Source organism: Cnephaeus nilssonii (genome assembly GCF_951640355.1).
Source record: "Cnephaeus nilssonii genome assembly, chromosome: 7".
Classification (NCBI taxonomy): domain Eukaryota; kingdom Metazoa; phylum Chordata; class Mammalia; order Chiroptera; family Vespertilionidae; genus Cnephaeus; species Cnephaeus nilssonii.
The window spans coordinates 90,095,317-90,119,083 of record NC_137078.1 but is presented as its reverse complement, the minus strand read 5'-3'; the positions used below and the strand labels follow the sequence as shown (position 1 = coordinate 90,119,083).

The 23,767-nt window shown below is 60.5% G+C and overlaps 1 protein-coding gene across 1 annotated transcript in view; it reads left to right on the top strand.

The window, feature by feature from the left end:
• Window positions 1–22,464, top strand: part of EPHA8 (EPH receptor A8) — a 33,668-nt gene extending 11,204 nt beyond the window's left edge. The window contains exons 3-17 of the mRNA XM_079776711.1: window positions 487–1,150; window positions 8,034–8,189; window positions 9,911–10,246; window positions 13,417–13,541; window positions 13,621–13,783; window positions 14,961–15,054; window positions 16,185–16,252; window positions 17,062–17,226; window positions 17,432–17,617; window positions 17,893–17,954; window positions 18,493–18,702; window positions 19,487–19,636; window positions 19,728–19,918; window positions 20,213–20,386; window positions 20,526–22,464. Coding sequence (XP_079632837.1) covers window positions 487–1,150; window positions 8,034–8,189; window positions 9,911–10,246; window positions 13,417–13,541; window positions 13,621–13,783; window positions 14,961–15,054; window positions 16,185–16,252; window positions 17,062–17,226; window positions 17,432–17,617; window positions 17,893–17,954; window positions 18,493–18,702; window positions 19,487–19,636; window positions 19,728–19,918; window positions 20,213–20,386; window positions 20,526–20,640 — 2,859 coding nt within the window. The 3' untranslated portion in view covers window positions 20,641–22,464. The remainder of the gene's footprint in view (window positions 1–486; window positions 1,151–8,033; window positions 8,190–9,910; window positions 10,247–13,416; window positions 13,542–13,620; window positions 13,784–14,960; window positions 15,055–16,184; window positions 16,253–17,061; window positions 17,227–17,431; window positions 17,618–17,892; window positions 17,955–18,492; window positions 18,703–19,486; window positions 19,637–19,727; window positions 19,919–20,212; window positions 20,387–20,525) is intronic.
• Window positions 22,465–23,767: the final 1,303 nt, after the last annotated feature.

Sequence of the window (23,767 nt, the reverse complement as noted above, 5' to 3'; positions counted from 1 at the left end):
CTAGCGCCAGATCAGGGGGCGCTGCCGCAGGATCTGAGGCGGGGCTCGTGCATTAGAAAGACTCCTCTGGGCGCTGCGGTGGAAACTGGCCCGGGGGCTCGCTGACTTCCCCCGGCGGGTCCCCGCACTCTAGGCGGGATAGGAGTGGCCACAGAGAGACGAGGCCGGGGAGGTGCAGCCGTGGTATCGGTTCCAGTCCTGGCTCCATCACTCGCTCGTTATGGGACCTCGGGCACGGGGCTCATATGTCTGAGCCTCTGTTTGCCCATCTGTAAACAGGCCATACATGACCCCTCCCCAGATCTGCAGGGTGCCTGGTATCTGGCAGCTGTGACATTCCGCCAGACAAGATCAGCTACCTCAGACTGGAGAATGACCCCTCTTCTTCCCCAGCCCCCCCCCCCCCCGCACGATGGATGCATGGGGCATGTGGCAGGGGTGACTGGCAGACGCCCATTCCAGCGGGCTGTGCTCTTTCTGCTGCAGTGGGACTCCATCAACGAGGTGGACGAGTCCTTCCGGCCCATCCACACGTACCAGGTGTGCAACGTCATGAGCCCCAACCAGAACAACTGGCTGCGCACCAGCTGGGTGCCCCGCGACGGCGCCCGGCGCGTCTACGCCGAGATCAAGTTTACCCTGCGCGACTGCAACAGCATGCCCGGCGTGCTGGGCACCTGCAAGGAGACCTTCAACCTCTACTACCTGGAGTCGGACCGCGACCTGGGCGCCAGCACGCAAGAGAGCCAGTTCCTCAAGATCGACACCATTGCAGCCGACGAGAGCTTCACGGGCGCCGACCTGGGCGTGCGGCGCCTCAAGCTCAACACGGAGGTGCGCGGCGTGGGCCCGCTCAGCAAGCGCGGCTTCTACCTGGCTTTCCAGGACATCGGGGCCTGCCTCGCCATCCTGTCCCTCCGCATCTACTACAAGAAGTGCCCCACCATGGTGCGCAACCTGGCTGCCTTCTCGGAGGCGGTGACCGGGGCAGACTCCTCATCTCTGGTGGAGGTGCGGGGCCAGTGCGTGCGGCACTCTGAGGAGCGGGACACGCCCAAGATGTACTGCAGTGCCGAGGGCGAGTGGCTGGTGCCCATTGGCAAGTGCGTGTGCAGCGCCGGCTACGAGGAGCGGCAGGATGCCTGTGTGGGTGAGCGCGCCCCGTGTGGGCTGGCTGGCAGGTGGGCTCAGTCGGGGCAGGGCTGCCGGGGTGTGTGTGGGGGGCGGGGCACCAGAGTCAGCAGGCGTCTGGGTGGTGCACACAGCACCTGGGACAGTGGGTGAGCCTCCCGTGTTTCTGGGTCAGCAAATACACAGGCCGTCTGTGTGTGATGGGGGGCGAGGAGGGAACCGCACTGCAGCCAGGCGGTACCCTCTGTGGCATTGTGGAGGGGTCACCCTACCGGACCCTGTGTGATTGGGTACCACTGGGTGCGCACCTGTGCTAGGGAACAGTGCGGGGAGCTGACTTAGGTCAGCACGCTCTAAGCACCTTCCACCACTGACTCATTCCATCCCACCCCTCCCTGTGAAACAGAAACTGCTCTCGTCCTGGTTTTTAGATGAGGAGACGAGGCACAGAGAGGCAAAGGGGCTTGACCCAGGGTCGCCCAGCTGGGAAGTGACAGAGCTGTGATGTGAACCCAGAAGTCTGGCTCTCACGTCTGTGCTCAGAACCACGAAGCCGCTAGCCTGCGGGGTGGAGGGAGGTGGCGCCAGGCCCGGGTGGATGGGTGCCGCGTGGGGCCATTGTGAAGGTCTGCGGGCAGGGACCCCAGGGAGGACTGTGCAGGTGGGGCATGTCACAGGGGCACCTGCAGCACCCGCTGTGTTCAGGAGGGTCTCACTAAGGGCCTTGGGAGAGGACAACCGAGGTGCTGGTGAAGGAGGACAGCTGCGGGCACCTGGGTCATGAACTAGCATGACACCTGCCCCCACAGGTGTACAGCTGGGGTTCCCATGTCAGGGACCAGGAGCAGGGCCGACCTCAAGCTGTGTGTGTGTGTGTGGTCAGCAGACTCCCACGTGGCACGGTGCAGCCGAGCATCCCGCGAGCCCAGGAACACGGGAGAGCAGGTGTGGACAGGCAGCTGGTACCCCAGCTGGTACTGGTCTCGGCCTGGTTGCCTTCTGCCCTTCCTTGGCCTCCCCGGGGGCTGGACACATGGCAGCTCAGCCACTCAGCACAGTGAAGCCTGCTGTGGGGACCAAGGTCATTCTCTGGGACCAGGATTGTCCATCCAGCCACCAGTCCCTTTCCAGCTCCTCTCTGGGGCTCTCTGGTTTCCTTAAAAATCTTTCTTCACGCTCCCAGCTGCTACGAGTCTTCACTGCTCCTGGACCCTAGACTCAAAGCACCTTCTGTGACATTTGCCTGTTTTGGGGTTTGTTCCACCCTCTGTGGCCTAGTGCACGGGGCTCCCCAGGTCCCCAGCCTCTCCTGGTCCCTGTCACAGACACCCCTGTATTTCTCAGCTCCCGGCTGGGTAATAATAATAACAACAGACATCCCTGTATTTCTCAGCTCCCGGCTGGGTAATAATAATATTAACAGACATCCCTGTATTTCTCAGCTCCCGGCTGGGTAATAATAATAATAACAGACATCCCTGTATTTCTCAGCTCCCGGCTGGGTAGTAATAATAATAACAACAGACATCCCTGCATCCCTGTTGCCTTGACAGCTTGCAAGGGGATTCCTCAGATATCAGTTCATTTGCTCATGGTAGCAAGACAGGTATTATAATTCCATTTTATAGATGGGAAAACTGAGGCTCAGATGGTCGTGTCACCGACTGAGGTCTCACAGCTGGTGAGAGGTGGAGCTGGGACCTAGTCTGTCTTGCTCTGAGCCAGGGGTAGGTGTTTAACTTATTCCTGGCCCACCCCAACTGCTTCTCTCACCAGAGCTGGCTTCCAACACCCCCTCATTCTGTAGGGATAATAAAGTCCTTTAGAGACGATTTTTTGAGCATTTGCCATGTGCCAGGCACTTTAGTAAGTGATTCTTACACATCATGTTAGTTACTCCCTCTGATGAGCATCTAACTGTGTCCCAGGCCACGGGGACATAGACTCAGGGAGTCCCTGCCTTCGGGGAGTTCACGCAGTTTCTCATCCTTACGATAGTTCCCGAAGCTAAGTATTATGCCCCCATCTTATAGATGCGAGACATCGAGCCCCTCAACCTCAGTCACACAGGAGGGATCGGATCCCAGGTGTCTCGCTCCAGAGCCCTGAACTGCTTCCTGTGTCCTCGAAGCCCCGCCTCCCTCCTCCCCGGGTGACAGTGAGGCAGTAACTGGCTCGTCAGCAGGTGGACATCTGTCAGCCGCTGCCCCCAGCTCTGGATCTACCCAGCCCCCAAGCATACACAAGTCACGTGCTTGTCCTGTGTGCGCTGAGGTGCGCTTGCCCGTAGGAGGGAGACCGGTCCTCCTGACTCCAGGGGTGGGGCCTTGCTCAGAGGCACTGCCCAGCCTCCTGAGACAGAGGCGGGAAGTGGAGCCCAGAGGGGGACTGTGCCTTGCCCGAGGTGCCACAGCAGGTCAAGGACAGGGCTCTTGGTGGAAACCCCGAAACCTGAGCAGCGGAACCTCCCAGGGCCAGGAGAGGCCAAGGCCACACCCATTTCCTGGCGCTGCTGGCACGGCAATAAAAAAAATAAAGAGAAGGCAAAGCAGGGTCAGGGAATTGCAGCAAATTTTGAATTTTCATTTAAATCACAATACACGTAATTATGCCAGTTGCAAGATAATTATAGGCTTTATAAAAAATATGAATTCACAGTACCCTGCGGGCAGCGAGGTTTTAGGACAGAAGGCCGGTTGTACGTCGCTCGATGAGGGGGTTTCTGACTGCCCTGTGGGTGGGCTTCTGGGATTGTCCGTGGAACCTCTTGAGGAAGCAGCACAGGCCCAACACCGAGGCCCTCGGGAGGGAGGCCGGCTGTGTCCTCCATCCCACCCCCTCCTCGGTGGGTAGCCTGACAGTGCGGAGATGGGGACCAATAAGAAGCTGGGAACAGATGGGGGTGCATTTCCTGGGCTGTGGCTACTTGAGGGGGGTCCTCTCAGAGCTGTGGGACCTCCTCAGATTGCGGGCCCCTTCTCCGGTGGATGGGTCTCTCTGAGCAAACAGTGAGGAGAGGAAGGGCTGGGACTGGCTAAGAGGGGGTCCTGAGTAACTCAGTCCTGAGTGCCCCCCGCACCCCCCCCCCCCCCCCCCGCACCTCTGAGGCCTGCAGCAGAGGCCAGGCCACATGACAGCCACCTGCTAGCCTCCAGGATCCTGTTTCTCAAGTTTCGCCCTCACAGCGCCCCTCAGAAGTGGGCTGTGCTTGACTTCACGGAGAACGCCCAGGAGAAGGGACCTAGCTGGTCACAGCGCTCTTTGGCGGCCTGACTGAGACTGCCCTCAGGCCTCAGAGACCCGCAGAAGAATATCAGAGCCAGATGGAGCTCATGCAGCTTACCAGTGAGGAAATGGGGGCCCAGAGAGGTGACATGACAGGCCCCAGGGCACACAGCTCGGGGTGCTGGACTGAATCAGCCCCCTGACCAGGAAGCTCCCCAGGCCTCACAGCTCCTGACCCAGTGACCTCCCCCACACCTGGCGCTCCCCCCCTCCCCCCCCTGCCCCAGACAGGGGAGGATCTCGAGAGTATCACCCTGGGGAGCAGCAGCCCAGCCCGAAGTCCCCGTTCCGTCCTTCCTGTCACCTGGACACAGACTATAAATCACCCTCCACCGCCCTAATCATCTTTCTATAAATATCGGAGTCTCATTTCGGAGGGGGAGCATGAACGCCGAGCTCTCTTGCCTCCTGACTGTGTTTAAAATCTGATTTAGAATTAATTTCCTTTGGTCGTCCACCGGCGGACACCTTATTTGTCAAATCTCAAGCTCTTAGCGGGGGAGAAGGGAGAGGTGGCCAGGGCCGCGGGCAGCTGCTGGCCTGACAGGCGGCCTGGGCAAGGTGCCCTCGGCAGGGGCAGGGGCCCCTCCTGGCCCGCGGCCACACGGGCCGGGCACACGCAGGCTCCGGAAGCGCCCGGGGCCGACGGGCAGGGCCAGGCCCCAGCCCAGAGCTGCTCCATCTGTCTCGGCCATTAATTCCCGGCTCTGCCTCCAGGTCTCTGGGCTCCCCGAGGCCTGGTGATTAGTATTCTTATTAAAGATTATTTTATTTCATTGCGCGGATTAATCTGGCCTTGACACGTCCAAGCCATATGGGTATTAGTGGAGCGTGTGAGAACCGCCCACTGGCGAGTGGCCACCTCCAAGGCCAGGGACACCTCTGAGTTTGCATTCTGGCTGGGGGCGTGGCGAAGGTTGGGGGGGGGGTGACTAGGGCGAGGCAGTCAAGCTCCCCGAGCCTGTTTCCTCTCTGCCAAATGATGTATTAATGCCGATGACATAGAATTGTAATAATAAGTGCCAGGCAGCATCCTGGCATGAATGCATGTGTATGCATTCACGTTATCCTCACATCAGCCCTCGGAGCCCCCCATTTTACAGATGAGGAAACTGAGGCCCAGCAACATGCCCCATGGCACTTAGCTTAGGTGAAGAGGTTAGATAAGAAATGGAACCCGGGCAGCCTGCACCCCAGGGCCGGTCTTAACTGGCAAGGTCTTAGATGAACTCCGAATGGTCAGGGACTCGATGAATGAAGACTGTCACGTGCTGCCTTGGTGCCACGCATCACGCCAAGATGTCACCACATGTGTCCTTGTCTGCCTTTCTCGGCTCTGAAAGCTCCCTGAGCGCAGGACCAGCTCTTCCTGAGCTCAGGTCCAGAGATGCTCAGGGAATTTGGGTGAAGGAATAACCGAGGGACAGAATAAGCAAACAGTCCCTGAGGTGCTGATTGACGTGGACCCGATAATTACAGTGAGGATTACTGTCCGTCAGCTCAACAGCACATTCAACAAATACTTGCTGACCAAGTGCAGAGCCTGCTTCCTGGGCTCAGAAGGGAGCTCTTAGGCTGGGCCTCCTGGGGGGCTCCTGGGAAGAGGAGGTGAGACCACAGTCTGTCAATTAGGAGCCCCCCAATTCCAAGCTCCCAGCCCCGAGTCGAGTCTCAAAACCGGGGCACATTTTCCCCCAACCTGGAGGCCCCTCTGGCTCCACGGCTTCTGAGTCTCTGAAGCAATTTAAGGACATCATCATGTCTCTGGATTTCAGGTTTTCTCTCAAGTTAGTAGAATTTTACAAATTAACCTGATTTTAGCTGTGATAATAAAGAGATACGGTTTTTATTAAATGACGTAATGTCTTGTCAAACAGAGCGCCTCTCAGGCCCAGAGTTTTCTAGAACGGGGCTTAGTGGAAGGAGAGCCTCGTGAGCTCCCTGGGGTCCCTGGTGCAGCGGGTTCCGTTCCAGGGCCGGGGCTGGGAGCTCCTGGCTGGGAGGCATTTGGGCCTCCTGAAGGCCTGGGGTCTCTGCCCGGAGCAGATAATGGTGGGAGTCGCTCACTTGGGGAAACTCCCACCGGCACTGGCAACCTCTTGGCCAGGTGCTAGGAGCTTTGGGACGAATACGGCAGTCCTGGGGCCTTACTCACAAGGATCGGCCCACAAGGACCTTCCGGTCTGGGAGGAGAGAGACACACAGATAAATAAGTACAGCATCGTGAGTGCTACAGGTGGTGAGACTGAGCAGGCGCTGTGGAAGAGGGAGGGCCGTGGTCGCTTCTGTGTGTGCGTGTGGCCGTGTGTGTGTGTGTGTGTGTGTGTGTGTGTGTGTGTGTGTGTGTGTGTAGAGGTCCGAAAGGCTTCATTGAAGAAACGGTTGAAAGGAATCTTGGAAGAGTTGGACAGGTGGACAAAGGAGAAAAGGCATCCCAGGAAGAAGGCTCTGAGGAAGGAAACAACCTGCCGGTGTAGGAATGGCCAGTCCTTTAGTTCTGCCTGAGGATCGGGAGTGAGGGGTGGCGCTAGGGGAGGCTGCAGGGAGGGCGTGGGGTGCCAGGCTTATGGGAGCCCATAGGATTGGGTCTGGCAATGACAGAGTCAGGTGTCCTTATAGGGAAGGGAGTCCCTCAACCCAGAGGATGCCCGGTCCCGGCACGGCTGACTCGTTCTTGTCCTTTAGGCCACAGCTCACATGTTATCTCCTGTCTCCTTCTTGGGGGAGGTAGCTGCTCCTTTATTTCCTTTCTGGAAAGATCACAGCCTGTTTACTGTGTGCCCCCAAATGCCACTCCCTGAAGGCAGAGACTCCGTGGATCTGGTTCATGGCCGTGCCTCCGGCGCCCAGTCAGTGCCTGGCTCCGAGCAGGTGCGCACGCCGCCGCTGGGGCTGGGGAAGCAGGGCTGGAGGCCGGGTGTGGAGGCTGCGGAGTCATCCAGGTGAGAGATGAGGCAGAGGCTGGAGAGAGGGCCACGTAGGAGACAAGTCCGTGGCAGCCACCGTGACAGTGACGTGATCTGAGAGGGTCCAGGGGCCTGCAATTCCTGGATGGTCAGCTTTGCGTGGAGAGCTTATAAAACACAGACTTCCAGCCCCCCCCCGCACCCCCCCCCCCCCCCCCCCCCGCGCACACACACACTATTGCTCTTCTAACTTCAGCACACGTGTCTTTTGCAGTCATTGTCTGCCCACTCTCACTCCCTGTCCCGTTTTCATGTCCGGCCTAAGTGACATCCTGGGCTTTGGCCCCCTTTGATTCTTAGCCTCTTGGCCCTGCCCCTGAAGCTGGTGTCTCACTCAAGACCAGTGATAGACAGGGCCTGGTGGGCGGGGCTGTGGGAGGAGAGGCCCTTCCCTGTGCCGCCTTTGGGGCTGGGACTCAGGTGTCAGGGTCCCGGCCTCAGCTCTGCCTTCGACTTGCTGTGCAATCCTGTGTAAGTCACTGGTCCTCTCTGTGCTCCAGTCCCTCCCTCACAAATGAAGGTAGGGTGGGGGGTGCTGAAGATCTGCACCCCTGTCCCTCAGGGGACCCCTCGCCCCCCGGAAGCCTGGGTCAGAGTGAGAGTGGTTCCTGAGACCAGCTGGCTCACCTCCAGCCACCTTCTCTTCCACAGCCTGTGAGCTGGGCTTCTACAAGTCGGCCCCCGGGGACCAGCTGTGTGCCCGCTGCCCTCCCCACAGCCACTCGGCGGCCCCTGCCACCCAGGCCTGCCGCTGTGACCTCAGCTACTACCGCGCAGCCCTGGACCCACCGTCTGCAGCCTGCACCCGTGAGTAGCATCCCTAGACCCCAGAACCACGTATGTGAGGGGCTCTCTGGGGGCATGTGCACATGTCTGGGAACCTGTAGGGGACTCCTGAGCCCCAGTAGTGCCTTGTGAGCGCCACGTGTGCGCTCCTGGCCCCGCAGGGGAAGCGTGAGCTGGAGCAGGTGTGGCCGTGTGCGTGCGTGCCCTGGGTCCCTGAGGTGACTCAGAAGGAGTCTGGCGTCGTGCCTCCTTGTCTGGACTGTCTGCTGACTCGGCTCCTCCATTGCCTCCTGTCCCCCAGCCTACAGGGGCCTCTGGCCTCCCATCCCAGTGGGGAGGGGCTGCAGCCAGCACAGCCACCCCTCTTGCCAGCCCCGGGCTCTTGTGGTGGGACCAGGCGGACTTCACACAGTTCTGACCGATCTTGCCCAGAATCTACCCCAACCTGATCCCCATCTTTCCCTGCCCCCACCTCCATCACCACCCAGCCCCAGGCTCCTTGCACAAGGCAAGTGAGGGCCCAAGTGTATTCACACCACACACAGGCACGCGTGCGGACACACACACACACACACACGCACTCCCTCCACCATTCTGCCCAGACCTGTGCGTTTCCTGTGCAGACCTGTGCATGTGGGACTTGCCGGGGCAGAGTGGATGGCTGAGTGACATGGGGACATCGCTGGGCTTCGGGCCCAGGAGAGCCCAGCCTGTCAAGGTCACGGACACGTGCCCTAGACTCGGGTTTCTCTCCAAATGCACAATCCAGGCTCCAGAAATCTTAAGGCGGGGCTTTTAGTATTCCAGACCCTTCAGATGGAAGGTTCTCCATGATTCTGAGATTCCACCCGGCTATTCTCTGAAGATCTGAGATTGCCTTCCTGGCATTCTGAGAGTTGGAATTCTCAGGCCCAGGGGTCTCCACAGCCCCGCCCCCCAGGCTCTCATAGCTCCAAGGCTCCAATCCCCCTCCTCGGGGGCTCACCCCAGCCCACCGCTCTCTCCAAGGCTCTGCACTGCCAGATGGGGGCTCTCATCTTGGGGGAGGGAGGGTTTGGGGACACCCGCTGGGCTTCCTGGGGCCTCACTCTACTCTAGCCGAGTGCTCCGTGGCATTTACATGACATTCAGCTCAGGGGGCTAAGGAGTGGAGTGTGGGCACCAATGACTGGGACGTTTCACACCCAGAGTGGCTGCTGTGGGCACCCCCAGGGCTATGCCGTCTCTTTCCGGCTCTTACGAAGAAACCTTGGGAAGCACAAGCTCCCTATTGTCCAGCGGAGGGAGGGGGGCCTTCGGTTTCTGTGACAGACTGTGGCCCTGTGGTCCTAGCCCAATGGCAGACACTGCCTCCACCCTTGCCTCCACTCACTCTGTGCTCCTAGAGCAGTGGTGGGCAAACTCATTAGTCAACAGAGCCAAATATCAACAGTACGACGATTGAAATTTCTTTTGAGAGCCCAATTTTTTAAACTTAAACTTCTAACGCCACTTCTTCAACATAGACTCGCCCAGGCCGTGGTATTTTGTGGAAGAGCCACACTCAAGGGGCCAAAGAGCCGCATGTGGCTCGTGAGCCGCAGTTTGCCAGCCACGGTCCTAGAGCATAGAGTAGGTGTGACCTTACCTTAGGGAACCCCAGATATCATGGGGGAGCCAGAGACCTGCCCTGGTCTGTGGGGGAGACTGGACCACCCCAATAAATGCCCTTCACCCCCTCCCCCGTTACTCCCTGCTCCCAGGGCCGCCCTCAGCACCAGTGAACCTCATCTCCAGCGTGAATGGGACCTCTGTGACCCTGGAGTGGGCCCCTCCACTGGACCCGGGCGGCCGCAGCGACATCACCTACAACGCCGTGTGCCGCCGCTGCCCCTGGGCGCTGGGCCGCTGTGAGAAGTGCGGGAGCGGCACCCGCTTCGTGCCCCAGCAGGCGAGCCTGGTGCAGGCCAGCCTGCTAGTGGCCAACCTGCTGGCCCACATGAACTACTCCTTCTGGATAGAGGCCGTCAACGGCGTGTCCGACCAGAGCCCCGAGCCCCGCCAGGCCGCGGTCGTCAACATCACCACGAACCAGGCAGGTAGGCGGAGACGCTCCGTGCCCGGCTCCCCTGGCCCTGCCCTCCCAGGCCCCCGCGCGTCCCACAGGCTTGCTGTGGCCTGAGGCTGGTGCCTGCCACTCTGGCCCTGCCCTGCTCACCGGGACCTGGGGCTACGGGCTCCCTTAGAACAGTAGGACCCATCCTATGATCCAGAAAGCGCAGAGGCAGGTGCTCACGGCCATCACAGGCCTGGGTTCCAGAACTTTCCCTCTCTGCCTCTGGTGCACTGGCATACATAGTACCTGCCTGAGGCACTTTAGGAGGCTTAAATGAAGGAAAGGAAAATGTTTGGCCCGGCACCCGGCCCATGGATTTGGTCTCCTGGTCTGGACAACAGCCAGCCATTTACCTCTGTTTCTAGCCGGTTGTTCCACTGAATTTAGCTACTGGGACCTCTTTCTTTCCAAATTCTGGAGGGTCCTGCCCGTCAAGTGACAGCCCGACCTAAGCCCACCGTGGCAGCCAGCTTCCCTGTCAGCAGCCATCCCACACGTGGCCTGGACCCCCACCGCGTCCCACCCTCTCCTCCCCACACCACAGGCCCAGCAGACACCACTCCCACCAAGTCCTGGAGCAGGAAACGGAGGTGCAGAGTGCCACCCAGCATCAGCCCATGGGAAGTGGCAGAGCTGGGAATCGAACTCGCATCTGTCTCACTCCCAAGTGAACTCTCTGGTGTCTTTTCTCATAAAGACACCAATCCCAATATGAGGGCCCCCCCCCCCCCATGCCTCATCTTAACTTAATTACCTCCTGAAGGTCCAGCTCCAATGATCACATTAGGGGTTTGGGCTTCAATATATTCATTGGGGGGGGGGGGGGAGAGGGGACACAGTCAACACCCATAGCACCTCCCATGTCCCCATCACGTGTTGCCTGGACAACCACAGGAGCCCCCTCCCGCCTTGCCCATAATTGGTTCTCACACCACCTCCTGAGTGGGCTTTAAAAATGAAGGATTTCTCCACATCCTCTCCAACACTTGCTCTTTCTTGTCTAATTGATAATAGCCGTTCTAACAGCTGGGAGGTCGTATCTCATTGTGGTTTTGATTTACATTGCCCTCATAATAGTGGTGTGGCCATATTTCCTATATCTGTTGGCCATCTATCTTACGTCTCCCTTGGAGAACTGTCTATTCAGGTCCTTTGCCCATTTTTTACTCAGGCTGTTTTTCTGTTGTTGAGTTGTATGAGTTCTTTATATACTTTGGATATTAGCCCCCTTATCGGAAGTATCGTTTGCAAATATCCTCTCCCATTAGGTTGGTTGCCTAAATTTACTAGTGTGTAATGTTGTTAGCATGACCCGCCCCTGCCTGCCTCTCCAGCCTTACCCCATCCACTCTTGCCTGGCTCATTCCTTGCAGCCACACGGGCCTCGGTTCCCATCCTTGAACACACCATGCCCTTCCCCCGCTGGGCCTTGGCCTTGCTTCTCCACCGCAGGGACACGCTCCTCCCTGTGACGTCCCCATGGCTGGCTCCTTCAGTCCTCCGCTCAGCTGGCCTCCCCACCCCAGGGAGGCCTACCCTGGCCAGCCCAGCTGACATGGCAGGTCCCTCCTGGCCCCTGTGGGCGGTCCTTTCCATCACAGCTCCCTCTTCCTGTCTCACACGGCACTTCACCAACCTGTCATCCTGCACTGACTTGGTTTCTTATTCACTGTCTCCCTTCGTAGACGGTGAGCGCCTTGAAGGCTGTCTTAGTCCCCGCAGTCTCCCCAGGTCCTAGCCCAAGGCCGGGCCTGTGGTAGGCATTCAGGAAATCCTAGGGGCTCGATAGAGTGGACCCCACAGCTCAACAGCCCTGAGCAAATGGTCAAGGTTTATCCTCAGAGAACACTTGCTCCCCTTCCTGTCCTCACCTCTTTTCCACAGCCCCCTCTTTCCCTAAAGCCTTCTCTGGGGCCCCGCCCACTTCCCTCCCACCTAGGCGTTCTGCTCTCCCTCTGTGTCTGCCCCACTCACACTGTTGCCTTGGCAATTCCTTCCTCTTTAAGAGGTGTTAGTATTCCTGGCTCCGTGTGTTTGTTGCCTGCAATGGTCTCATCTGATCCTCAGTCTTCCTGGCAGGGGTGCCCACTAGCTTGCTAGCTTAGCTGCTGTCTGGATGGGGAAGCTGCAGCCATGAGACCCAGCCAGCAAGAGAGGGGCTGGGCTGTGAGTCCCAGACTGTGGGGACACCTATGTACCACACCCTCCAACTTAACTCGGGAGTTGCTTCTTAATTCTTCATGTCAAAGTCTAGCATTTATTGAGCAGCTAGTGTGTGTGTGGTCTCTGCCTTCAGGGGGCTCCCAGGCCTCCCAGGAGACAAGATGCCCAGAGATGAGGCAGGTGGGGGACCCAGGAGGTGTGGGGGTACGCAGAGGGGGAAGAGGAGGCCTGCGGGCTGGAGGGACAGGGAGAGGGGTTTGCATCCCTGCAGGTGCTTTCCTGTTTGGCTGTGGCTGGGTGTCTGTCTTACACTTTGCAGCAGACCCCCCTCCAGGATAATGCACTGGACACAGGAGGGAGGGTGGCAGTGCATGGTGGAGGGAACGGGTGAATCAGTCAATGAATAAGGGTGAGTGGGTGTCTTTGTGTGACTGTGAGAATACTTGAGCTCAAATGGGCCAGGCTCGGCTCATGTCCCTTCCCGAAGTATACTGATCTGTCCTGGGCATACCTCCAAACCCTGCGGTGAGGGTGCGGGCTCCCTCCATTCATGCCCTCCCTACCTCCTCCTCCCTTCCTCTTCCTCCCTCAGGCAGTCCTGAGAGCTATGGTCAGAGGGCTGGGGTGGGAGACATGGAGATAGAGACATCAGGTGATGGGGCCCCAGAGTGGACGAGAACAGCTGCTCGCTGGGGCTGCTGGGGTCCTGCACTCCCAGTGGCAGGGCCTGGCCAGAGAGGAGAAGGTAGAGGAGTGAAAGCCGGGGCCCTCAGGCCCCAACATCCCAGGCCAGAGGCAGCTGTGCAGAGCCCAGGTGACTGACCAGGCGGCAGCCTATGATTTGCCAGGAGGACTGGAGGGGGCGGGCTCTCCTGGGGCAGAGGACAGCCAGCAAGCATGGCTCACACAGGGCCTGGGAAGGGGTGGGACAGAGGCTGGCCCCAGTGATCACCCACCCGCCCACCTGATCAAGGCCGGCTCCCGCCCTAGCCCCGTCCCAGGTGGTGGTGATCCGCCAGGAGTGGGCAGGGCAGACCAGCGTCGCGCTGCTGTGGCAGGAGCCTGAGCAGCCCAACGGCGTCATCCTGGAGTACGAGATCAAGTACTACGAGAAGGTACCAGCCTCTGGCAGCGGGCGGTGGGGGGGCGGCACCAGGCAGGGGTGCCCTTGGCTGACTGCGCCTCCGTGGACAGGACAAGGAGATGCAGAGCTACTCCACCCTCAAGGCTGTCACCACCAGGGCCACGGTCTCGGGCCTCAAGCCGGGCACCCGCTACGTGTTCCAGGTCCGAGCCCGCACCTCGGCAGGCTGCGGCCGCTTCAGCCAGGCCATGGAGGTGGAGACGGGGAAACCACGTGAGTGCAGAGAGCAGGGCGGGCCAGGGAGCTGGGCCGGGCCAGGCGGTCAGAGGCAGGGAACTTGCCCAGCTGGTGCCTGCTGGCTCGGCATGTTCACAGCTGAAAGTAGCTGAGGCTCAGAGAAGGGAAGTGACTTGCCCAAGGCAACCGAGCTCCTCACAGCCCAAACCCTGGCTTTTCCTGAGGATCAGTGTGACTTGCAGGCATCACGATGCCCTTTGCCAGCAGGACATCCTGATCATCATCCCAGAGGCCCTCCAGTGCATTGGCATTACCCACGTCCCCATTTTACAGACCAGGAAGCCGAGGGTCAAAGCAATACAGCGAATTGCCCACAGTTACCCAGCAAAGCAGGATTTGAACATGGTCGGCCTGTGCCCCTTTCCCCCCGCCCCCCCATGACCCTGCGCCAGCCTCCGGAGCAGTGGGTCCCACCGTGTAGTGTGGAACCAGCAGTGTCAGCAGCACCTGGGAGCTATTGGAAATGCCGATTCTCTGAATCAAAAACCCTGGGGTGGGGGCCGATCAATGTAGGCTTTATCGAGCCCACAAGGTCAAGCTTGATGCCCACCCCCCCATCTCCAGCCAGCCGGGGTCTTTTCCTACCCTCGGCAGCCTCCAGGGGGTGGTGCCAGGATAGGAGGTTCAAGGCTGAGTTAATGGCTGTGCTCCCCTGCACTCCTGGGCGCTGTGTCTCCAGTGCTCCCGGGTCTGATACCGCAGTGAGCCTGTGCGGGTAGGAACCCGGCCCTGCCGCATCCCATTCACTGTGTGGCTTTGAGCAAGAGCCTCAGTTTTCTCTTCTGAAAATGGGAGATAATATCTCCCTGGAAGGGATGAGGGAGGGTTCGTTGAGACTGGAAGGTTCAGTGGGCACTTTTTGACTCCTCTTACAGGTGAGAAAACTGAGGCTCAGAGAAGTCTAGCAGCTCTCTCCATGTCACACAGCCCCAGGAAGTGGTGGCACCGGGGTGGGACGCCAGGAAGCCTGGGGCAGCAGGGTCTTGAAGGAGAAGCTTCGGAGAGGGGAGGTGGGGTCAGAGGAGGTGGCCTGTGTCCTGACTCTGGGCTGACTCTCAGCTGAGGAGGCTGCCCCCCAGGTTCGGGGAGAGCCGCCAGAACCCTGGGCCCGAGGCCCGGGCTGAGCGCCTTGCCCACCCCATTTCCCCTGCAGGGCCCCGCTATGACACCCGGACCATCGTGTGGATCTGCCTGACCCTCATCACCGGCCTGGTCGTGCTTCTGCTCCTGCTGATCTGCAAGAAGAGGTGGGCGGTCCTGGGCCCCAGTCCCTCCAAGCCCCCCACCCCCTGGGAGCGCTGAGCCGCTTCCTGTGCCTGGGGCTGGGCACACTTACAGACACAGCTGTTCTGTCCTCCTTCTTGGAAGGGACGCTTTTCTCTTGCCTCCCCCCAATCCTCCCCCCCCCACACACACGCACACACACACATACTTTTGTCCACATCTCTGGCCTGTCCTCCATCTCCCCAGCCCCTCCGTTCCAAACAGCCTCTAAAGGCTGGCGGACCTGGGCTCATCCTGGGCCTTTCCCTCTTTCCATTTTCCCGGGTGTGTTCTAGACAAACCTGCACCTCTGCACCTCCCCAGCCTGCACCTCCACAGGCCTCCCCATCTTAGGACAATGCACCGCCATTCATGGGGTTACTCCAGCGCCAACCCAAGTTGTCATTCTCGACTTCTCTCTCTCATGCCACACCCATCCACTAGCACGTCCCGCTGGTCTCCCTTCAGCATCCACCTCCATCTCCTTTAATCCTAATGATACTCCCGTGAGGTGGAGAGTCTGACCTTACTTTGCAGGTGAGTAACTTGGAGGTCAGTGAGGTCAGGCCACTTGCCAAATAGATGCCAGGACTGGGACTTGAACCCAGGTCTCTCTTAACGAAACACCAAGCTCCGAGTCACTCTCCCGTCTCCCCTCCATTCCAGAGGAGGTGGGGATGGGACTCTGTGCTCCCGTGGCTTTAGGGTCCCCGGCAGCGAGAATCGGGAGGCTCATCCAGCAGGTGGAGAAACTGAGGCCGGGGAAGGGAAGGGGCCTGCCAAGGTGACGCAGCAGAGCTGGCCTCAGACGCCTCGTCTCTCAGCCCTTCCCCAAGGACAGTTTCATGAGAAAAGGGACTGATAACCCACAGAGTTTGCTGGGAGGGCTAAGTGGACTCGACTGTATACATGATGAAGGTTTTATAAATGTCAAGGACATCACAGTTCGGCTGAGTTGAGAGCCTGAGGGTGGGGACTCCCCGCGGCAGGGGCAGGGGGTGGGGTGTCAGGTGCTGCCCTGCAGGGGGAGGGGAGTCCTGACTTGTGCCTGAGTGGGTTTGGGGTGGGTCTGGGGAGGCGTGGCCCCGGGCAGAGCTGTGCCCATCCTCCACAGGCACTGCGGCTACAGCAAGGCCTTCCAGGACTCCGATGAGGAGAAGATGCACTACCAGAACGGGCAGGGTGAGCGCGGGGGCCGGGATCTGAGGGCAAAGGGGGGGTCACGGTGGGAACCAGGGCTGGGCTGGGAGGGTGGTGCCCACAAAGGCCAGAGCCCCAGAGACAGACAGCAGGACATCACAGAGACCCGAGGCCCCAAAGGTGCAGCCCAGTTCCCCTTCCGCGGGTTCACAGACCCCGCCGACGATGCGAGGGACCCTCCCCCAGGGAAACGTACACGTGTGTGCGCTCATACACAGCTTCGCATACAACCTCAGGGAGGTTCCTGTGTTCCTGGACAAGATCCCCTGCTAGAGTTTTTTCAGGACCCTGCAGAGACCCCAGAAAACAAAGCAAATACAGGGGGTGCCTACCTCCACACCCCACTTCTGTGCCCAGGTGGACGTTGGTATCAGTCATGGTACTGGTTCCCATTCAGCCTGAATGCAGCCTCAGAATCCTTCTTAACACAGTGTCTAGAGAACCATTTTCAATCCGTCTAACTTGGCACTTGTAATGAAAGGGATTTTACCACTTTTTACCCCAGAACAATTTAGCAGGATCTCGGGACTCTAGAGGTGACCCCAGAAAATGACAGGCGTTCTCCAGACTCACTGGAGACCCCCCAGGTCCCTACAGACTCCAGAGCGACTCCATAGAGACCCTGCTTCCACTTGGCAAGCACATGTTGGGCGCTTCGTGTTTGCCCCCACATCCCGAGATTCCCAGACACACTCCTCCCCCTCCCCCCAGACCCGCCCCAGGCCTACGGGATGCTGGGAGGGAAAGGCCTCTGGGACCCCACTGAAGGCCCTTCTGCCCTGGCCCCTCAGCACCTCCACCTGTCTTCCTGCCCCTGCACCACCCCCGGGGGAAGATCCCGGAGCCCCAGTTCTATGCAGAACCCCACACCTACGAGGAGCCGGGCCGGGCGGGCCGCAGTTTCACCCGTGAGATCGAGGCCTCCAGGATCCACATTGAGAAGATCATTGGCTCCGGTGAGCCCCGGCGGGGGGGGACAGCGTGGAGGGGCACCAGGGCAGCGGGTGAGGGGAACTGAGGCGCCTGGGATGGCCAGGCCCCAGGGGGGCACTTGCATGTGTGAGGCTGGGGGGTGCGGTGTGGGGGTCCGGGCTGAGGAAGGAGGGTACCACTGCCCTCCCCCGTACTGCCCTCCCCGCCTGCCCCACTCCCGGCCCACAGGAGAGTCAGGAGAAGTCTGCTACGGGCGGCTGCGGGTGCCGGGGCAGCGGGATGTGCCCGTGGCCATCAAGGCCCTCAAAGCCGGCTACACGGAGAGACAGCGGCGGGACTTCCTCAGCGAGGCGTCCATCATGGGTCAGTTTGACCACCCCAATATCATCCGCTTGGAAGGCGTCGTCACGCGTGGTAGGTGCCCGGGGAAGGCGGCCGCACCCTGCAGGGCCCCTGCGGCCCAGGACAGGGCTCGGGGTCCATCCCCACACCACCCGCTCTGTCCGGCCCCAGCTCACATCCTCGGACGACCCGGTCAGGAAGGGGCCCAGCGCCTGGGACCCAGGAGGGGCCCTGGGCTCCCCGGGCCCTCAGTGCTGGCCCAGCTCCTGGGGGGGCACATCCCCGGGTCTCTGGTCAGCAGCCCTGATCCCTCCACCAGCAGCTTCTATCTCCCGTCCCTTTCCCAGGCCGCCTGGCAATGATCGTGACCGAGTACATGGAGAACGGCTCTCTGGACGCCTTCCTGAGGGTGCGTGCCCCCACCTGTCACATGCGCTGGGAGAGGGAAGGTCAGCCTGGGTGTTGGGAAATAATGTTAGGCCTCCAAACACCCCCGAAACTTGGACCCAACAGCCCTGGGGAAGGGAGAGCCAGCTACAGTGTTACGATCAGCCAGTCACGCTGCCTTTTAACCCCATCACGTGAGAGTCCCTGTGTTACATGGGGTCCCGCTGCCCCGGCACCGGCTCAGAAGGTGCCTCTGTGGGGTCCAGGGCCCCACCCAGATGGGAGGCACGGTGGGTGCCGTGGAAATCCCTAGACTCCCAGCCCTCCCCGCCGTTCATTTGCTGGGTGCTCTTAGACACAGGAGTTGACCTCTCTGGGCCTTTATTTCTTCTGCAAAATGGATGCACTGTCCTCCCTGCCCCACCTCCCTCTCGGGGCTGCTGGGGGCGGGGGGGGGGGGTGAGTGGGAACACGCCTGAACCCGTCACACGCTTCCTACGCGGTGAAGCACTTTGCGAACTGCCAAGAGCCTCCCTGCAGCCCAGCCGTGTCCTCCGCAGACTCACGACGGGCAGTTCACCATCATGCAGCTGGTGGGCATGCTGCGAGGGGTGGGCGCCGGCATGCGCTACCTCTCCGACCTGGGCTACGTCCACCGCGACCTGGCCGCCCGCAACGTCCTGGTGGATGGCAACCTGGTCTGCAAGGTGTCCGACTTCGGGCTGTCGCGGGTCCTGGAGGACGACCCCGACGCCGCCTACACCACCACGGTGCGTGGCCACGCTCCCTCCTACAGGCCCAGGGAGGGTGACCCCCCCCACACACACACACCCTGCCCTTCAGGGAAGGTTGCCTTCTCCCTGGGAAATGTGTCCCCCTCGGAAATGGGAGCAGCCTGGCCTCCTTCCTCGGTCCCGGGTGGCTGTGGCCCCCAGGGCCGGCCCCCCTGCCACGCGCTGGGAGATTGTGGGAGAGTTAGCGTCTGTCTGGAACACACTGACCCCGCGTTTGTCTCTCTAAAGTTTGGCTACATATCAGCATTTCCACAATGCGTTTTACGGAGCTTTGGGCTTCCCTGGAGGTACCTTAGGGGCCGCCTCGAAGGCAGGAGGCTGAGTGGCAGGGGCTCGGGCCCCCACCCCTGCCTCAGTCAGAACCTCCCTTTGCATCTCATCCTCTGAGCCTCCAAATAAGATCTCACTTAGAGGAAGGATTTGTGACACCCCGCCCCCCAAAAAGAGAGAGAGAGAGGGAAGGAGAGGGGGGAGAGGAGTGCTCGGCCATGGTCTCTGAGCTGCATCCCTGGCTCGGGCCTTGACCCCTTGACTGATATTGACTGAGTGCCTACTACATGCCAGGCACTCGCACCTTTCTTTCATTCCGTCTTCACGGCAGCTCTGGGTGCAGGTCTCCCTGGTCAGTCCTCCCCAGGGCCCCCTGGCTGTGCCTCCCGCCCTGGACTGCTTCGCAGGACCCCAGGGGGAAACAGGGCCCCAGGGCTCTGCCCCTGGCTCGGGCTGAGGAGCAGCCGTCACCTTCCTGCGTCCCTCGCAGGGAGGGAAGATCCCCATCCGCTGGACGGCCCCCGAGGCCATCGCCTTCCGCACCTTCTCCTCGGCCAGTGACGTGTGGAGCTTCGGTGTGGTCATGTGGGAGGTGCTAGCCTACGGGGAGAGGCCCTACTGGAACATGACCAACCGGGACGTGAGTGTGGGACCCTCGCCGGGCAGGGGCGGTGGGGCCTTGAGGGCAGGACAGCCTCGAGCCCAGCCTGTGCTCCCCCCCCCCCCGCCAGGTCATCAGCTCCGTGGAGGAGGGGTACCGCTTGCCAGCACCCATGGGCTGCCCCCGGGCCCTGCACCAGCTCATGCTTGACTGTTGGCACAAGGACCGGGCTCAGCGGCCTCGCTTTTCCCAGATCGTCAGCATCCTCGATGCGCTGATCCGCAATCCTGAGAGTCTCAGGACCACAGCCACGGTCGGCAGGTGCCTGGCGCCCGCCCCAGCTCTGCCCCCGCCCAGCTGCCCTCTCAACATGGCCCTGACTTAGTCCCGACCCTGGGAAACTCTGTCCTGACCCTTGGACCAGGTCCCACCTGGGCACTGGCCCCTGTTCGGCCTGGACTTTCCTCAGCCCTCTCCTCCCAAGCCTGGGGTCTCACCCTTTACACCCCTTGCCCACTGCTGGGCCTGGACGGAGGCTGAGGGTGGTTCATGTCAGGGTCCTCGAGGAAGGCAGAGGCCCTGGCAGGCCACTGACCCAGGGCCCCTGTGCCTCAGGTGCCCGGCCCCCGCCTTTGCCCGGAGCTGCTTTGACCTCCGCGGGGGCGGGGGTGGCAGCGGCGGCCTCACTGTGGGGGACTGGCTGGACTCCATCCGAATGGGCCGCTACCGGGACCATTTTGCCGCCGGTGGTTACTCCTCTCTGGGCATGGTGCTGCGAATGAACGCCCAGTAAGTGGTGGTCCCCTGGGGCAGGGGCCAGGGGAGAGGGCAGGGGGCCAGAGGCAGCTCCAGGGAATGGGTCTGTCCCTGTCTCCATGGCTCCCAGCCTCCCAGGCCAACCTGGCCAGCACCACCCCTTCCTTCACAGGGACGTGCGTGCCCTGGGCATCACCCTCATGGGCCACCAGAAGAAGATCCTGGGCAGCATCCAGACCATGAGGGCCCAGCTGACCAGCACCCAGGGGCCCCGCCGGCACCTCTGACCAAACCACCCCGGCCCCGGGTCATGCTGGCTGTCAGAGGACTCGCAGGGTTGGCCAGCGGTCAGGGTGGGCCCAGGCGTGTGCCCCTCTCTTGGCTGCCTTCCTGCCAGGCACCAGTGAGGCTGAGGACTCCCCCACGGGACCTGGAGTCATCCGGGGTCAGGCCACCTGAGAGGGACCGTTGGTGCCCGCACGGCTGGGACACTTGGCCCCAGGGCAGAGGGCCTTGTCTGCCCCGGACGCTGGAGCCTCAACGCCACTGAGCCCAACAGAGACGTCGATCACCTGCCTGTGTGTGTGTGTGTATGTGTGTGTGTGTGTGTGTGTGTGTGTGTGTGTGTGTATGCACACATGTGCTCCTGTGCTGTATGGGGTGTGTTCTCACAAGGTCATGGACTGCGTGCATATGTGTCCACCTGCCAGGTCCCAGGATGGATGTGTGCCATTAAGACAGGGACAGGCTTACTCATTAAGACTGGGAGCACGTGTCCATGTGACTGTGGGTGGCATGTCATGGATGCGGATGAGTGTCACCAGCCTGTGAGCAGGGACCTCGGTGTGACTGCCCACTGAATGTGGGTCCAGGTCCCAGCACCCACAGGGACTGGAGAGGGGCTCACACCCACCTCCCCCCAGGCCTGGAGGCCGGAGCCAGGGGCCACTACTGAACCACACCAGCACCAGGCCCACCCTTGTCTCCCCCCAGGGGACCCCACTCCCGGCTCTATCTCAGGTCTGAGCCCTCCCTCTAGCTGGTGGGGGGCCACCTGCAGCCTCCACCTGGCTCCCTCCGCTGCTTCAGCAGGAAAACAGGGTTCCCGGCCAGCCCTCTGGCCACCTCTGTACAGGCAGCACCACAGGGTTGGTGAGATGCCCTCAGCTGGACTTGGCTGCCTGGCCAGGGGCCACCAAGTTCCCTCTAGTCTCTGGTGCCCCTCCACAGCCCAGGGCTCTGCACTTGGAAGTCTCTCTGCCAACCTCCCTGCCCCCCAGCCCCCGGCCTGGAATCGGGGACCATCAAGCCCACTGCTCCTGCACCGTCTGGGCAGACCAAGGCAGCGTGTCTCGTCCAAGGCACACAGCGGCCAAGTTTGGAGCTGAGCCTCTTCCCAGGCCTCTTCTCCTTCACCATCCCACGTGGACAGCTGTGGGTGGGAGGGGATTTGGGAAGCGCCCCCATTCTGAGACTGACCCCCTCCCTTACGGCCCACCAGGGTATGTAAATATCTTTTTCTACCATGTCAGAATATTTTTTCCTCACTCCTGACAATGCAAAAATGGTCTTCAAAGCACATAAGAAGCACCCAGGGTGAGAAGGCTGCACCCCAGTGGGGAGCTGGTAGGGCCCAAGGAACCCCACGGGGCAGGATGCTGGGTACCCCCTGCTGGCCCCAAGGGAGGGCCAGGCCTAGCCCCGACCCCTGCTCAGCCCGCCCTGTAGCCAGCACAGCTATTCCGCGGAAACACCAGCACTGAGCCCCCTCTCCCTCCTGCAATAATTCGGGGAGTCAGCCCCGCCCAGGTGCCGCGGCCAGCTCTCTACACCTCTATATGTTCCCATATAGCCGAGCTGTTCTTCCTTCCTATGGAAGTCGGAAACATGGTCAGGACAGGATCTGGGGAATACCTGTCTTCCTCCCACCCCCACCCCACTCTGACCCAGCGCCTGGACTCTGGATCCTCATAGTCAGGGGGGACACTGTGGGTCCGGCACTTGCAAAAGTGTGCCCCTGTCCCCGGCGTGAGGTGCCCTCCAGGGCCCCAGAGATCCGCCTCTCCGTGGTCTCCATCATGAGTCTTGAACTTGCCCACAATGAGAATAAATTCTGCCTCATCTTTGCTTGTGTCCTTCATTTTTTTTTCCCCCATTCCTACCGTCTTGTAAGTAAGGGGCAACCTTATGCTGGACTGCTACCTTATACATCCCATGCATGTCTTCCTTTCTGGTCTCATCTCCCCCAGGAGGTCAGATCCATGTACCCATTGTGTATATGGAGAGGCTGAGTCTTAGGCCAACTTACCTGAATCAAGTTCTGAATCAGAGCCCAGATCTGTCCAACTTGAGCCCATGCTCCACCAGGGAGCGACCCCCCTCCCATCAGCCCCATATTCTCTCTTCCAAGATGTGTAGACGGCGCTTAGCACTGGAGCGCGGTCCCTTGCAGCCGGACGTTGCCCTGGCCTCCGGTCCCCCCGGGGAAGGAAGATGCCCCTGGAGGAGCAGCAAGAGGAAGAAGCATTTCATGGGAACAACTCGGGGCCCAGGGGTCCACTGAGAGAGATGGGTGCTGTGAGGCAGGGAAGGGAAGATGGGGTGCAAGCATATTCCATAGGACCCACCTCTGCTCCAGGAAAGGGCACGGCAGCAGGGGGCTGGGGGGTAGCATCAGAGGCTGGGCAGGAGACGGGCAGAGTGGAGTCAATGGCTCGGACATTGGGGGAAGGTGCCCCTGGGTCTGACTGGTGAACAAGGAAATGCTCCCCAGCAGCCTTCCTGGCTGAGGGCAGGGTCTTGACTCTGTGCTTGCCTCACACTGGGGAAGCGGAGCAAGGAGGAAACACCTGTGGTGTGTTCCCACAATCTCAGCGATGTTCGCAACAGCCCTATGAGATGGGTAATGCTGTCCCCGCCTTACAGATGGGCACATGCTCAGAGCGGCCACTGTCCCACGAGGCGCACCACCACGCAGAGCCAGATCTGTCTGACTTCAGTCAGGTGTGTCTCCCCTGAAGCCCCCAACTCTATCCCAGGCCCCTCCCCATGGAGGAAGAACCTGTTTTACACACTTCTCTTACCACTTCTCTTACCTAAGGACCAATCATCCAGAGCCCACTGGGCATCCACTGTGCCATGGGTGCCACTGGGAGTACAAAGATGAAGGTGATGCAGCCCCTTCCCTTCAGAGGCTGCGATGGGGACACAGGGTACAGAAGTGGCTCCCTCAGTCAGACCCAGTGTGCTCAGTGTCCAGGAAATGGGGCACTGAGACGGGTTAGAGGAGAGAGAGAGAGCCTGCAAGGTCAGGGCTATCTCCAAGGACTTCCTGGAGGAGGAGGCATTCAGCTGGGCACTGAAGGATGAGAAGGGATTGGAGGCTCACTCCCGAGGCAGCCCCCTGTCGGAGGA